The sequence below is a fragment of the Dromiciops gliroides genome, chromosome 4 (genome assembly GCF_019393635.1).
Source record: "Dromiciops gliroides isolate mDroGli1 chromosome 4, mDroGli1.pri, whole genome shotgun sequence".
Lineage (NCBI taxonomy): Eukaryota > Metazoa > Chordata > Mammalia > Microbiotheria > Microbiotheriidae > Dromiciops > Dromiciops gliroides.
In genome coordinates, this window is record NC_057864.1 from 278,004,926 (window position 1) to 278,020,625 (window position 15,700).

At 37.7% G+C, this 15,700-nt stretch overlaps 1 protein-coding gene across 3 annotated transcripts in view; it reads left to right on the plus strand.

The window, feature by feature from the left end:
- The window catches only part of PRIM2 (DNA primase subunit 2), a 389,354-nt gene extending 376,473 nt beyond the window's left edge, over positions 1-12,881 (plus strand). For all 3 annotated transcript variants that reach the window (XM_044004351.1, XM_044004348.1, XM_044004350.1), the window contains exon 14: positions 11,074-12,881. In XM_044004351.1, the coding sequence (XP_043860286.1) occupies positions 11,074-11,304 (231 nt within the window). In that variant the 3' untranslated portion in view covers positions 11,305-12,881. The remainder of the gene's footprint in view (positions 1-11,073) is intronic.
- Positions 12,882-15,700: the final 2,819 nt, after the last annotated feature.

The following is a 15,700-nucleotide window of genomic DNA, read 5'->3' on the forward strand; positions in this document are numbered from 1 at the left end:
TCCTCATACTAGGGGACTTCAATATAGATATTGATTCTCCTTCCAGGATCCCAACCATGCAGTTCCTCAACTCACTCACCTCCCATGAGTTCCTCCTCTACCCTGCCTCAGCTACACACAAAGGTGTTTATACTCTTGATCTTGTTATAATCTATAGATATACCACCTCAGTGTTGAATAATTCTGAAATCCCCTTATCTGACCATAATTTTTTGGCTTTTCACCATTCCTTCTGCCTTCTCTTACTTTCCATCTACACTGTGACCTTCAATGCCTTGAACTGACCTCTCAGTTCTCTCCTAGGCCATCTCCCTTGCACTAGCCACTGTCTCCTCCCCATCTTGACTTCTTGGTGAAACAATCCAACTCCACACTGTACTCCTTTCTCCATCCTTAGCCCTCTTATCATCTGTCCCATTATGCCCAGACAAACCTCAATCACTGCCATCATTCTTTACTTTTGTGCCTAAACATAGGCTGACTAAAAGTAAAAATTGACTGAAGGAATAATCAAAATGAAATTTACTAACAACATAAATTATTTGAAATTATTGGTAAATTTCATTTTGATTATTCCGTCAGTCAATTTTTACTTCTAGTCAGCCTATTGAAATGAAAATTAAACTGATGTTTAGAGCACTGGGAGAAAAAATATAGAACTTAATTAAAATTGAGATTTTCAGAATTAAGCTTTTAGTTTATATAGTCAAACATTTATTAAGTGCCTGCTATGTGCCAGACACCATTCTAAGTGCTGAGAAATGATTGTTTGGTTGTCATCTTTCCTTCTCGAAGAAGATCCAAATAACATCACCATATTAGAGTAAAGTTACAGCATGTCTGACTGTTGTTGATTAGACCAATATGAGCTTGGAATGCTCTCGAATAAGGCACTGTGCTCTATGAGCAAAGCAGAATATAAGTAGATCAAAAGAAGCACAAGATGTGCAAAGTTAGAGAATTCACCCCAAACATTCACATGAACTGTTTGTGCCTGACCTGTGGTAGAGCTGAGGATACAAAGAGAGACAAAAGACAGTTTCTGTTCTTAAGGATTTCATTGTCTAATGAGGTAGGCAACATGCAAATAACTACGTACAGACCATATATAGGATAAATTGGAAATAGAGGGAAGGCACTAGAAATTAAGGAAGATCAGGAAGGACTTTCTGTAGAAGATGGCTTTATTATCTAAAAGTCTAGTGAGGTAATTGGCATTTTAATATAGATGAATCAAGATTTTCACATAAGTGTGTTAGAATGTCCTGTAGGAATAGGGTTAAGCCTACCACCTCAAGTTCATTACTTACTAAGATTTAAAATTAATATAAAAAGAACAGCAGATGGCAATTAACCACAGCTGGAATAAGGCTGATTCCAAACATATCCATTTTTTTTGAAATGGTCAATTTTAACTGGAGACTGTAATATGTAGTATTTATGCATCTAAATATCTGAAATTCAGCTGACCTCTTAGGCCTGCCCTCTTATCCCACACATTTCAATCATTTGCTTTTTTTTCTTTTTGTCTTAGTTTTTTTTTTTAGTGACTTCTTATTTGACTGTTATGTGTTAAGTTGGCATGTATTATACATACCCACTTACACATAGACACACATCTCTCCCCCTCTCTTTTTCCCTTTCATATGACTTCAACAATATTAAGAAATAAATATGAGTATTGTTGTTGTTGTTTTAATTTAGCAATTAACTTCCTGAAAGTATGCAACCCAGGCCAGTTATTTTTTTCATTGATTGGACAATTCTATTTTGTAAAATTAGTGGTTTCTCTTCCATGATGTTGTCAGAAGACTAACAGTGTCCAATGAAATGACCATCCAAAAATTTGCTTCTGCTTAAACACCTTTTCTTTATAGTCTATGAAACCATGAAACTACCTGATTAATAAACTTCCAGGCCCCACTATCCACTATTTAGAAATGTTATTATGGCAACTACCAAACCAGCTAGAGTAAACACTTTGTCAGTAGCCTTTGCATGCTCCATAACGTGAAGTAATTTCTGTTTGTGGCCTTTCTCTTATCGGATCATGAATTCAAAGCCCTCTTTCCACTGTTGTGAAAACCATATTTTTAAAAAATCCCTTATATACACACACAAAATACATCATCTTAAAGACTACCTTTACCTGTCAAACTCCCTTTGTGTTGTGTTTGATACAATATGGTTCTATTCTGCCTGGAGTCACTACTTGAGTTCTCCAGAAACGCATTTTTAGGTTACAACATCATAGGCAACACCTAGTTATTATAGGTTCCAAAAGCACAATGTTGCAAATGGTCAACAGAGAATAATGTTACATGGAGTTTATGACATTCCAGTGGCTATAAGATATTAACAATATGATGACAGAATAGCACTGGTTAGGGCTGCCTCCTAGGGTATGAATATACTATGTTTTCTTCATGTCAGTTATCACTAGGGATGGGTAACATTAACTGTATAAATCAAGATAGAGAAAGGGGGTAGGTATTGAACCTGAGATTTTATTGGTAGAGGGATTTCCAAGATAAGGAAATTCCCTCTACCCGTGCATATGTCTTGCACTGGAATTTTCACTGCAATTTGTAGAATTAGAGGTGTGCTAGGGGCTTTGGGAGCTCTTGCCTAAGGCCACACATCCTGTGTGTGCCAGTGGCAGGCTTCAAATCCAGATCTTCCTAGCTTCAAGGCCAGCTCTCTATCTGCTACACCATGCTGCCTCTCTCTGGGTCACCTTTTTTTTTTTTTTTTTTTTTGCGGGGCAATGGGGGTTAAGTGACTTGCCCAGGGTCACACAGCTAGTAAGTGTCAAGTGTCTGAGGCCGGATTTGAATTCAGGTACTCCTGAATCCAGGGCCGGTGCTTTATCCACTGCGCCACCTAGCTGCCCCCTTCTGGGTCACCTTTTAATAGCATTCACATGCATTCATTTATGTGTCCATGCATACACTTTACAAATATTATTAAAACCCTTGGGGGGCAGCTAGGTGGCGCAGTGGATAGAGAACCGGCCCTGGATTCAGGAGGACCTGAGTTCAAATGCGGCCTCAGACACTTAATACTTACTAGCTGTGTGACCCTGGGCAAGTCACTTAACCTCAATTGCCTCATTAAAAAAAAAAACCCTTGGGACAGCTAAGTGGAGCAGTGGATAAAGCACTGGCTCTGGATTCAGGAGGACCTGAGTTCAAATGCAGCCTCAGACACTTAATACTTACTAGCTGTGTGACCCTGGGCAAGTCACTTAACCTCAATTGCCTCATTAAAAAAAAACAAACCCTTGGGACAGCTAAGTGGAGCAGTGGATAAAGCACTGGCTCTGGATTCAGGAGGACCTGAGTTCAAATCCAGCTTTAGACACGTAACACTTACTAGCTGTGTGACCCTGGGCATGTCATTTAACCATGATTGCCCTGCAAGAAGGAAAGAAAGAAAGAAAGAAGGAAAGAGAGGAAGAAAGTCCCTTGCAAGGCACAAACATACATTTATACATATATATATTTATATATGTGTATGTGATATGATCCCCAGAAAGCTTACTTCAGTTTTTCATTATAGCTAAATTTAGACCATCTAGTTTTAGAAAAAAAAATTATATTTTAGAAATGGAAATCTAAATTATTTTTACCCTGAGGCTATGTCCTTCATAGGACTTTATAGATCTCAGTCTAGAAAAGGTCCTTAGAAATCATGTGATCCTACCCTCTGAATCTAAAGAAACTAAGGCCCAGAGAGGTTCTTTGACTTGCTAGAGATGACACAGGTAGTAATTGACCAACTTAGGATTTGATTTAAGTCCATTACTTTTCTAAACCAATATCACTACATGTGATATAGAAAAATATTGTTAGTTTCCAGGGTTTAAAAAAATAATATTAATTTAATAAAAATATCAAAAAAGTATATGTTTAACCCCTCCCTCAAAGATGGATATGAATATTTAAATTAACATTTTTCTACATGTAACTTCATCTATCTGCCCACTACAGATTTTTAGATGTATTCCTCTTACTGTTTTTCTTAGATTATTGTGTGTCTTTTTAAAGATTGTCTTTACCCTCTTAATTATTTGTGATCCCTCTCCCTCACCAACAACCTCAAGTTTATTTTTCAGAATGCTCTGTGATCAAATCTCCCTTCAATAGAAGTTTCAAAAATGAACCACAGTTAATTGATAGCATTTGCTGCAGCCCTATGATAGTTCCATATGGCTTTTTTTGTAATACCAGCTGCCTCATTATCAGCTGTCATTGCAAAATCTCTTGATTAAAACCCAAAGATCCCATAGGTACAACAGAATTGCTTCCATTCCTTCAAAAACCACATTTGCCATGGCAGAAATATGAGACCTGTGTTTGTGTGAAGGTCATCTTGTGCAAAATATGTTGATCCCAAGCAAACGTTGGCAAGATAATCACTTGGTAGATGAAATAAACTGGCCTGTCAGAAGCCTATTTGCTTGTGTACTGAGGGAGCAGTATTTTAAACTTTTTTTTCATTTTAGAGTATTTATTACTTGTTTGCTTGCTACAAATGGAAATGAAAGCTGAGAGCTGGTGCAGATTGTTATTTTAATTCTAGTCCAATATAATTATCGTATAGTACCTTGCCTTACCAGAACATTCAGGGAATACGTTATTCTGGATAGCTGAATTTTTCTAGACAGCCAGGGATTTGTCTCTTTTAAGTATCAACCTTTAAAAAATTATTTTACCTATTTTGGATGGAAATCTTCCTAGAAGGTATTATATACTTTCCCACCCTTTCAAAATGATTTAACCTTTTCTTGTTGATTCAGCATCATCTTTCAGTTAAAAAAAACTTTTATTAAGCTTCTATTATGTGCTAGGCTTTGGAAAGTACAAAGACAAAAATGAAATAGTCTCTTCCTTGGAGAAGCAACAGGGCATTATTCAGCAGGTCCCCAACTTTCTAAGTCCATGGCTGTTTTAGTATCTCAGTAATTTGTTCATGGTACCCCTAGGCCAAAAGAAATGCCTAATGGTTCAGTTTATTAAGTGGGTAGGTCCAAAAAAAACGCTAAGTGTTTATGTCTTAACAACTTAGTAACCATTTGAAAAACTAACACATAAATTGAAAGAAAAAATAATATTTTATTTCATTCTTAATTAACCACAATTGTTTACTACTGGGATATGTATGTTTATTGGGCACTGCACAACAAACCATGGAATCAGATTGGACACTGCCACTCTCATTTCCACATTGGTTTCACATGGTTCTTGCTTTTTATCATGGCAGCTGTTGAAAACCTGCCATCTCATTGCAAATATGAAAGTTCAATAGGTTATTGGCACAGTTGAAAATAAAACTAAATAAAACATATCTCAAACATTCAATGCTATGACATCATCAAAAGGAATATAGCATGATTTAATGTTGAAACTAGGAATTCCCTGGAGATGGTAGCTTGCATGGTATCCAAGAGATGTCAAGAGTTGGTAGGCTGTCCTTGACAATTTCAAATATTTAAACTATCTCCAAGAACCTCTGTGTGATCCTTGTGGCACCCTAGGGCTTTACTGCTCTGCAGTGCACAGTTTGAGAACAATAGGCACAGTAGACAGAGAGTTGCAGGGTTTGGGGTGCCTTCTCTTGTGCACTTTGGCTATAGAACTTTCAGTGGACTAGGGAACTCTCCAAGACTCTACATTGCAGAAAATGTGCCAACTTGCATTGGTAAAAGGATCTTCCTCATCTGGGAGATCTCTTTACTGATGCAATAGTCACAGGTCAAGTTCCTGTCAACATTCTTGCCCTCAGAGAACTTATAGTCTACTGCGCTGGTATCAAACCACCTAGAAATGAGGACCAGTAATCCACACATAAAAATCCCTGTGGACTGTCCATTGACTTAGTTTTAAAATGTTAAATTATCTGGTTTTTTGTATGTTTATTTATTTTATTAAATATTTCCCAATTACATTTTCATCTGCTTTAGCCACACTCCAGAGTGTCATGGACCACATGTGGCCAGCAGGCTACATGTCCAACATTTCTGATCTATTTGATGATTCTGAGCATCCTTTTTGTGCTTGCTATTCTCTCTAAGGAGTCATTAACATGTAGGGATGCTGCTAAATGTATGTATGTATACAGACTGCTATGTATGTATTTAGTTCTAGCTTCCTTTCTCCCATAGTTTTTATAACTTTTTAAACTTTCTAATTGTTTTCTGTGACATCTCACTACTGTTAACTTACCTTACTGTTGCATCCTCAATCCCTCTTCTGTTTTATTGTTTCTAAGTAGTTGTTGGTCTCTTAAGCTATATCACTAAGTTTGTAGAAATGGTGTGTGACATGAGAATAAACAAGCTCTGATTGAGGGCCTGGAAGGTAAAGTGCATGAGCTTTAATACAAGGGATTTTATGTCACCCATTTTGTATTGTTTTGAGGCCCTTTTTTAAAAAAAAAAAAGTTTCATTTCCTGGCTCTTAGCTATGATAAATTCTTATGTGAATTATTTCTGAATTTATCTATTTGATAAATTTAGTCTTTGTGTATTGATTTTCTTCATTGGAGTCACACAGGTGAAAATGCTCTCTTCCTTGTCAAATTTATTGTTGTGCTGTTCTTGGCTCTCTTTTTCTCCATCTAGCCAGCTTGTACATTCTGTTCCCCCATGTCTCTCTAACTCCCTGCCCCAATCCCACCTCCATTAGATTCCACAGAATCATCATCATTTTTGTATTGGTTGATTTACTGAGTAAGTATTTAATAGCTTAAAAGGTATTGAGAATCTCCCCAAAGTGATTTCTTCTACCAGGAAAATGAAGTTTTTTATAATAATTTTAACCAGACTCATATAATTTCAACAAATATTTATTGAAGTGCTTAGTATGGATAAGACATTCTACTAGCTACTAGGAATCCATAATGATAAATGACAGTCCTTGCCCTCAGGAGGCTTATATGCTGAGTCAGGGAGAGGAAGGATACACAAATGTATATAATATAAGATAGGCCAACAATGCTCTAGAAAAAATTCAGGAGAAGAAAAATAGACTTGTACTTTCTCGTGATCAAGGAAGGCTTCATGGAGGAGGACATCTGCTGAGGTTCCAGTCTCTCCTGATAAGTTCCTTGGAAGGAGAGATTGTTTATTAGTTTATCTTTGTATCTCTAGGATCCAGTACAATGGCTCCCACATAGTAAGCCCTTGAGAGATTCTTGTGGATTGATCATTTTCTAATGAAATATAAAACAAAGATATCCCAAAACTTTTAATTTACTTGGATTTGGGTAAAACTTTTAAACTGAAACTATTGATACCAGAATAGTGACAAAACATCTATTATTTTTGTGATGCTCCATAATTCTCAGAGTACTTACACTTATGTTGGGTTTACTTGATCCTCACAACAATCCTGTAAGGTAAAGAACCGGGCCCAAAACCCAGGTCTTCTGATTTCTAATTCAGTATTCTTGCAGTGCCAGGAATTCTTCCTTTCAAAATGGAAGAAGTTAGGGTACCTTCCAGTTATTTCTATTGGAGCACCACCTGTCAAGAAATTGGAAGTCATATCTATCAGTTATCCAGCACTTATTATATTCCTACCATGTGTCAGGTACTATATGAAGTGCTCTGGATACAAAGAAAAACAAAAACCAGTCCTGACATCAAGGAACTTATATTCTGATGAGAAAATTAACTTGTAAATGACTAGGTACATGCAAAATATGTACAAAATAGAAGAAAGGTAAGGAAGGCGCTAGCAGTATCTGCAGGGGTTGCAGGGGGAGGGAAGGGAAAGAAGGGAAGGGAAGGTGTCCTGCAGTAGGTGAGAGAAACTGAGTTTTGAAAGAGGAGGACATTGAAGGAACAGAATATTCCTGACTTGAAGAAATCAGGTCAGTCTGGACACAAATATTTTTAGGCAGTTACTGTATGCCAAGCAATCTGCTGATGATCTGGGGGTGAGCTTCCCCCACCCCCAAACAGATATGAAGCTGTAGTCTCTGCTCTCAAGGAATCTACATTCTAATATGGAAGACAACATGTACATATTTAGCTACAGCCAAGCTATTTATGCAAGTAATCTGAAATGAGAAAGCATTAGCAGACCTGGCGGGTTGGGGAGAGGAAGGAAAGGAGGAAGAATCAGAAAAAGCCTCCCGCAGAAAGAGCTGAGCCTTGAAAGAAACCAGGGAGACAAAAGGCAGAGGTTTGGGGGCAGAGCATATGAGAGACAGCCAGTAAAAAAATAGGACAAGATCGATCTTGTTCTGAGAAACCGAAAGTAAGATGGTATAGCTGGATTGTAAAGTGTGTGGAGGGGTCTACAGTGTAAGTAAGTAACATGGACCAGGTTATGAAGAACTTTAAATGTCAAACAGAAGACTTTATATTTGGTCCCAGAGGTAATAGGGAGTCTCTGAAACCCAGTGAGCTTGTGGATGATATGATCAAACCTAAAAAATCACCTTGACAGCAGAATAGTGATGCTTTGGAGTGGGGAGATAATTGAGGCCGGTATACCAGTTAGAAGGCTATTGCAGTAGTTGTAATGAGAAAATGATGTAGGCCTACATCAGAGTCGTGACTGTATGAGTGGAAAGAAGGAGACATATAGGACAAGGGTTTTCAAGGTAGAAAAGACAAGGTTTAGGAGTGGATCAGATACATGGGGTAAGTGAGGAATCAAGAATGATACTGACTGGGGCAGCTAGGTGGCGCAGTGGATAGAGCATCGGCCCTGGATTCAGGAGGACCTGAGTTCAAATCTAGCCTCAGACCCTTGACATTAGCTGTGTGACCCTGGGCAAGTCACTTAACCCCAATTGCCTCTCTTTGCCCCCCCCCCCACACACAATGATACTGACATTGTAAACCTGAGTAACTAAGGATGGCATTGTCTTCAACAGTAATATGGAAGTTGGTTTGGGAAAAGATAACAAGTTCTATTTTGGACATGTTGCTTGAGATGTTCATATGCCATCTAATTCAAAGTGTCCAGTAGTCAGTTGGTAAAGTGTAAGTTAGATGAAAAAAGTTGCTGATGCCTTCAGTGTTTATAATTCTTGTTACAGACAGGTTATAGGAATTTCAGGGACACATTTGAAAATTTTACAGCAAAACAGCAAATGAAATTCTACCCGAATAAGTCTAAGTAACAACTGTTAAGAAGACCCATTCTTTACCAGATTAATCTGTTGTACTGTGCTATACTTACTCAGAAATAACCCCACATGTCTCAGCAGAAGAATGATTGAATCACTGGGTGCTTAAGTAAGTGGTGTCATAAAAGCAGATTTATCTTTAATGATCCGTCATAGAACTGATGAAGCTCTTATGAATAAATTCTAGTATAGAACTAGTTAATTTCAAGAAGAATAATATCCTGAAAAGAGCACAAAGTAGTGATTAAAAAATTAGCCTTGTTGGACTTATTTAGTTAGAGGAAGGAAGGAATATTAATAATAATGTTCAAGTACCTGACAGGTTCTTTGGGATTTTCTCTGGCTGCTCCAAGGTTTGAATTAGAGAAAGTGCATTCACTACAACAATAGTCTTAAGTAAGGATTATTTCTCACATACACAACTAATGTTACAATAGAATTCACTTGCAATTAATACAGCTCTCTAGGACTGCATGTAGTTTATTCTTTAATGACTACATATAGTTTATTATAATTGGCATCACTAATAGAAATTTTTGTTTAGAATGGCATGGATAACATTTAAGAATTATTTCTATTAATAGCAATAATAGCTAGTGTTTACATAGCACTTTAAGATCTGGAAAGCACTGTAACTATGGGAGGTAGGTGCTCTTATTATTCCATTTTACAGATGAAAAAACTGAGACTGGTTAAGTGACATGCCCAGCTAGTCATACAGCTAGTACGTGTCTGATTTGAATTCATATCTTCCTGACTGTAGGTCCATTGCTCCACCCACTGTGCCACTAAGCTGCCCTTACATGTTTGTATGTTTATAGCTATTTGATTGAATTAAAATGGGGAGAAGAAATAATAATTATAATTATAGCAAATCTTTTTATAATGGCTACTATGCCAGGCACTGTGCTAAGTGCTTTACAATTATTATTATTGTAACCCCAGCTAATTTTCCCCAAACTTGGGACAGAAATAAGGTGACCACACATTAAATTTTACTCGCCACATGATCCCTTGGAGGTAGGTGCTATTATTATACCCATTTCACAGTTGAGGAAACAGACAACAGAGGTTAAGTGACTTTTCCTGGGTCATGCAGCTAGTAAGTATTTGGGGCAGGTTTTGAACTTATGTCTTCCTGACCCTGGGTCCAGCGCTCTACCTATGAAGAAAATGATTTCAAAAAGACAAGGAAAGACTTCTGTGAACTGATGTAGGGTGAAGAGTATAGAAGCAACAATTTATACCATAGCATCAGTATTATAAAAGTGAACAATTTGGAGGACTTATATAAATTGATGAAGAATGTACTGAGCAGAACTTTTATGCAGTAACAACAACAGTTTAAAAACAGATGATTTTGAAAAATTTGAAAAGTGTGATCAATACAGTGACTGTCCATGATTTCAGAAGGCTGCTGATGAAACAGTCAGTTACAGAGAAATGATAGATTTTATATATATTTGTGGATACCCATTGGGCAAACTTGTTTTGCTTGACTATTCATATGTGTTAAAATAAACTTTCCTTTTTTCAATGGTGTGTGGAGGGGAAGTAGTCAGGAGAGATAAGAGATTTTCGTTTTAAATAGGGGGTAGGAGAGTGTTAGAGATGAAAAATAGTTTATGAACTTTCTGATGAGGTTACTATATTTTTAGTTTTATTGAATTGTTTTACTTTGTTACAAGAGACTTGTCATGAAGCAGGTGTAAAAATTTGTGATGTAAAAAACATAACAACATAATGAAAAATAGGTAAATAAGATGGGTGCTATAGTCTCTCTTGCTGAATGTGTCCTGGCAAATTTTGGTGCAGTGTGGTTCAAATACTAAACTGCCTTTAGTGAAAACCAGGATGGTTTTGGAGGCTACTGTGTTTGCTCTGTTTGTGCTCATGAATACTATGGCTCTTTGTTTGCCTTTACAGGTTGAAGATGGCATGTTTTCTTTGAATCATCCTAATCAGTATTTTTTGGAGAGCCAGAAGCTTCTCAGTGGTGGCCGAGAAGTCAGAAAGGAGCCTAGCCAGCCAGAAGTTCCTCAGGCCAGGCAGAGTGCCCAGAAAACTGCTAATTCAGCATCATCTTCTCTCCCAGCATCTTTAGATTCTACACTGGAAATGGATATGGAAGGGTTGGAGGGTTACTTCAGTGAATAATACTTGATTGTCTCCCTTCTTCCTCAGCCTTCAGTTCTTCTTTCTAGGTTTTAACAGGTTCTCTCTTCCCCCTTCCTAACCTAATTAGTAACAGGAGAGAGTCATTTTCCTGGATGGATATAGTTATTTCATTCATATTATAACCTGAAACAGTATCTTTTAATTCCTCTTAGTTTAACCTGTTGCTTTCCCACTCCTTTTTCTCTCTACCATCACAATGGAAAATAAATAATAAAATGGAAATGGAAACGTGTATGTTTATGAGGGAAAAATGATACTGAGGGAAGGAGATGTCATAACAGCAGATTGGATGTTGCCACATTTTTTAAAAAATGATATATCTCAGGGACTTCCCAACATACAACTGGTTGCCATATGCCAAGAAAAGAGGGAGTGCAAATAATCAGAGAAGAGCAGACCAGTCTGCAAAACTGTTTTTCATCTGGGCAGTCCCCACTCCTTTTAATTTTTTTGCATAGAAAGAGAAATCCCTTGCTGAATGGATTGTCATCTTTTTTTTTTTTAGTGACTGATTGGCAGCAAAATCTCTCAAGTGTCCCATAAATCTCTGACTTATAAATTAGTAGATAAAGGGAAACAAAGAAAGACCTTGTATATAATGTGGTTTAGCTTTCATTTTCATTCTGAGGCCTCATTACTGAAAGTAATTAAGCATTCCAACTTTAATTTTCAGTTTATTCTTTGATAGATTCAGTATGAATCGAGTTAGTAAAGGGGGAGATATAAGGAGGTTTGTTTGAGTTAATTTCCTCCTTTGTCCTTTAAAATCCAGTACTCCAGTGCTTCCTGCTTCTGTTGACAGTTGAGTAAAGTCAACTAAGTTTGGTGGCTTACATGATTTTAATGGAATCATAAGCTTCTTGGAAAGTAGCATAGCATCATAAAAAGAGTATGAGACTTCAGATGCCTATATTTAGAACTGGAAGAAACCTTTGAGGTTCACTCCTATCCACCCAACCCTCCATTGTGTGGATACAGATCCTGGGCCCCAGAGAAATGAAATGATTTATGGGATCTTAGATCTAGAGATGGAAGAAACCCCCGAGACACCTAGTCTAGTGATTTTTCCTAAAGGGCAGGTCACGTCACTCCCCTACTCAGTAAACTCCAGTGGCTCCTTATCATTATTATTTTTTTTTTAGTGAGGCAATTGGGGTTAAGTGACTTGCCCAAGGTCACACAGCTAGTAAGTGTTAAGTGTCTGAGGCCGGATATGAACTCAGGTACTCCTGACTCCAGGGCCGGTGCTCTATCCACTGTGCCACCTAGCTGCCCCACAGTTCCTTATCATTTTTAAGACTCAAAGGCCTTCATAACCCAGCCTCTTCCTATCTTTCCAGTTTTCCTACACCTTACTACTAACCACATACCTTTCAGTTCAGTGACACAGGCATCCTTGATAACCCATGACCCGAGAGACCCCAAATCTTGGCCCTGGACATTTTCTCTGTCACCCACTTTCTTCTCAGTTCATTTATTGATTGATTTCCTTGGCTTCCTTTAAATTTCAGCTAAAATCCTGTCTTTTACAGGAAACCTTTCCTAATCCCTCTTAATTCTAGTGCTTTCCCTTTGTTAATTATTTCCTATTTAGCTTGCATATAATATATAATTTTCTTTATATATTTGTCTATATATTGTCTCTCCCCTTAGATTGTAAACTCCTGAAGGCCGTGGACTGTCTTTTGCCTTTTTTTTTTTTTTTGGTATTCCCTAGACCAGGCCCTGCCACTTAGTTATCATTTACTAATATGCAAAGGAATTAATCATGTTTTAGTTTCCTTACTTCCTTGAGTCAGAAAGACCTGAGTCCTGATACTGCCTAAGACATGTACTAGCTATATGACCCTGGTCAAGCCACTTACCCTTTCTTTGCCTCACTTTCCTCATCTGTAAAATGATACTCATAATATCACTTAAATCACAGGGTTGTTGTGAGGATCAAATAACATAGCATGTTAAGGCCCTATATGAATGATGATGACAAATGTTGTTGTTCAGTAGTTTTCAGTTGTATCCGACTCTTTGTAACCCCATTTGGAGTTTTCTTGGCAAAGATACTAGAGTAGTTTGCCATTTCCTTTTCCAGCTCTTCTTAACACACTGAAGCAGCTAGTAAGTGTCTGAGACCACATTTGAACTCAGGTCTTCCTTAGCCCACGCCCAGTGCTCTATCCACTGCATCACCTATCTGCCCCAGTAATAAATAAATTATATCATTATACAAATAATTAGACTCTTGGAACTGTTTTGTTTTGTTTTGTTTTTGGTTTTTTGTATACTTTATGGGGCTATCACATTCCAGGATTACATTTTAGACATTGAGGAGAAATTTAGATCGGGCAACAAGTATTCATTAAGAACCTAAAGTAGGTGTTAGACATTGGTGATACCAATACAAAAATGAGACAGTCTCTGCCCTCAAGGAGCTTACATTCTACTAGGGGAATACACTATATTCACAGATAAGTTTCTGTGATGATAGAAGAAAGGAAATAATAAGAATACCCTTCTTGTCCTGGTTCAGTATGGCATCTCTTTCTCTCTCTCTCTCTCTTTTTTTTTTTAATGAGGCAGTTGGAGTTAAGTGACTTGCCCAGGGTCACACAGCTAGTAAGTGTCAAGGTTCTGAGGCCAGATTTGAACTCAGGTCCTCCTGAATCCAGGGTCAGTGCTCTATCCACTGCGCCACCTAGCTGCCCCCAGTATGGCATCTTTGTTGTGAATTGTTTCATAGCTGGCAGTATTTAACAAAACTCCCTTTTTCTACTCTTCCACATATTAACCTTACATTTTTTTCCTCCTTTCACAATCACACAGTTCCTAATGGTCTTACCTGTTTTGAAGGTTCTATAGTCATCAAAGAAGGGAGAAATTGCAGCCTGATGTACATTCAACCCTCCTCTTAGTATATTTCATGTGTTGATAGAGTTTTGATTTTAAATTGTGAGTCCCTACAGTTGGGATTGTGTCTCTCACACATCTTGGGCCTTCTGTTGGCATTCACAAACAATACAAGTTAAAATACATCATCATTAGCAGCATTACACAACTCACTTGTTTTCTAATAAAGCCTGTGATCTCCTGTTACTTATGTACATACAGGAGATCACCAAAAAAGTTTTTAAGAAACATTGATTAGTGGATATGGGAATGGGGAGGGAGGTGCTATCAGAAGGTAGAAACGAATGCTCTTGTATTGCTTTATTTGAGCTGGCAAAGGCAATTTATTTTTCATGCTTGGAGGATCTGGACAATTTTGATTTGTTTTCCTAGTGAGCCTACCTATTTGAATTGGCTAGTGTAAGAAGAACCCCAAAGAAAAAGAAAAAGAAAAAAAAAACCCAGCAGCTTTCTTTCAAACAGTAACCAAAGAAAAAGAATATAAGACTTCCACATATTTTAACTTCTGTGCTTTTGTAACCCCTTCAAGGGGAAGAGGCTGGGTGATGATTGAGAAAAACGAGGCTGGACATTTGAAGCCTGTGGAAGCATTGACACTGTTGGTGCAGAACGTCTCATATTGTCTTTCATGTTGTTGCCTAGCCATTTTTCTCCCTCTGCCTTAACAGTTTAAAAAAAAAAAAAAAAGCTCGGGGCAGCTAGGTGGCACAGTGGATAGAGCACCGGCCCTGGAGTCAGGAGGACCTGAGTTCAAATCCGGCCTCAGACACTTAACACTTACTAGCTGTGTGACCCTGGGCAAGTCACTTAACCCCAATTGCCTCACTAAAAAAAAAAACAAAACCCCCCAAAAAAACAAAATTTAAAAAAAGCTCAATTGCAATCTACATAAAAGAACACTGACAAGCTTTTAAGTAAAATTTTAAGACCGCTTACAATATTGTAGAGTCATAAAAAGAAATGGTTAAAAATTTTAAATGAGATAGGGATATGTACCAAGCAAAGGAAAGATCTTTAATTCATATAGAATTTCTAAAAAGGCTAGGGATTTCTTCTCTGTCTAAAAGCACGCGGGGTGTTTTGCTTGTTACAGTCTGCTGTCTTACTGATACTCAATGACTTTGCAAGCAAACTTCTGTTATTTTTTGCAAAGAAGAAAAGCAAACTTCTGGGATTTCAACTTGAAAGGCGAGATGAGACAACTCTAAAGTTCCAGATTTGGTGAGAGTGTACTGTTTGCAAATTTAATCAAGGTCTTCCACAGGCATCAGCTTGACATTAAATTTAAGTGCCCATTAAAGGGAGAGTTTGACAGCAGCTCAGAATGCAAGGCTTAATCTGAGGACATCTTTACAGCTAGGAGGGGGAAAAAAAAGTTGAGCAGCCTCAAACCACTGTAGTAATTAGTGCCATTTGCCAGCCTTCCCTTCTAAGGCTGGGAAGGGGAGATGAGGAGAGAGGGAGAGAGGGT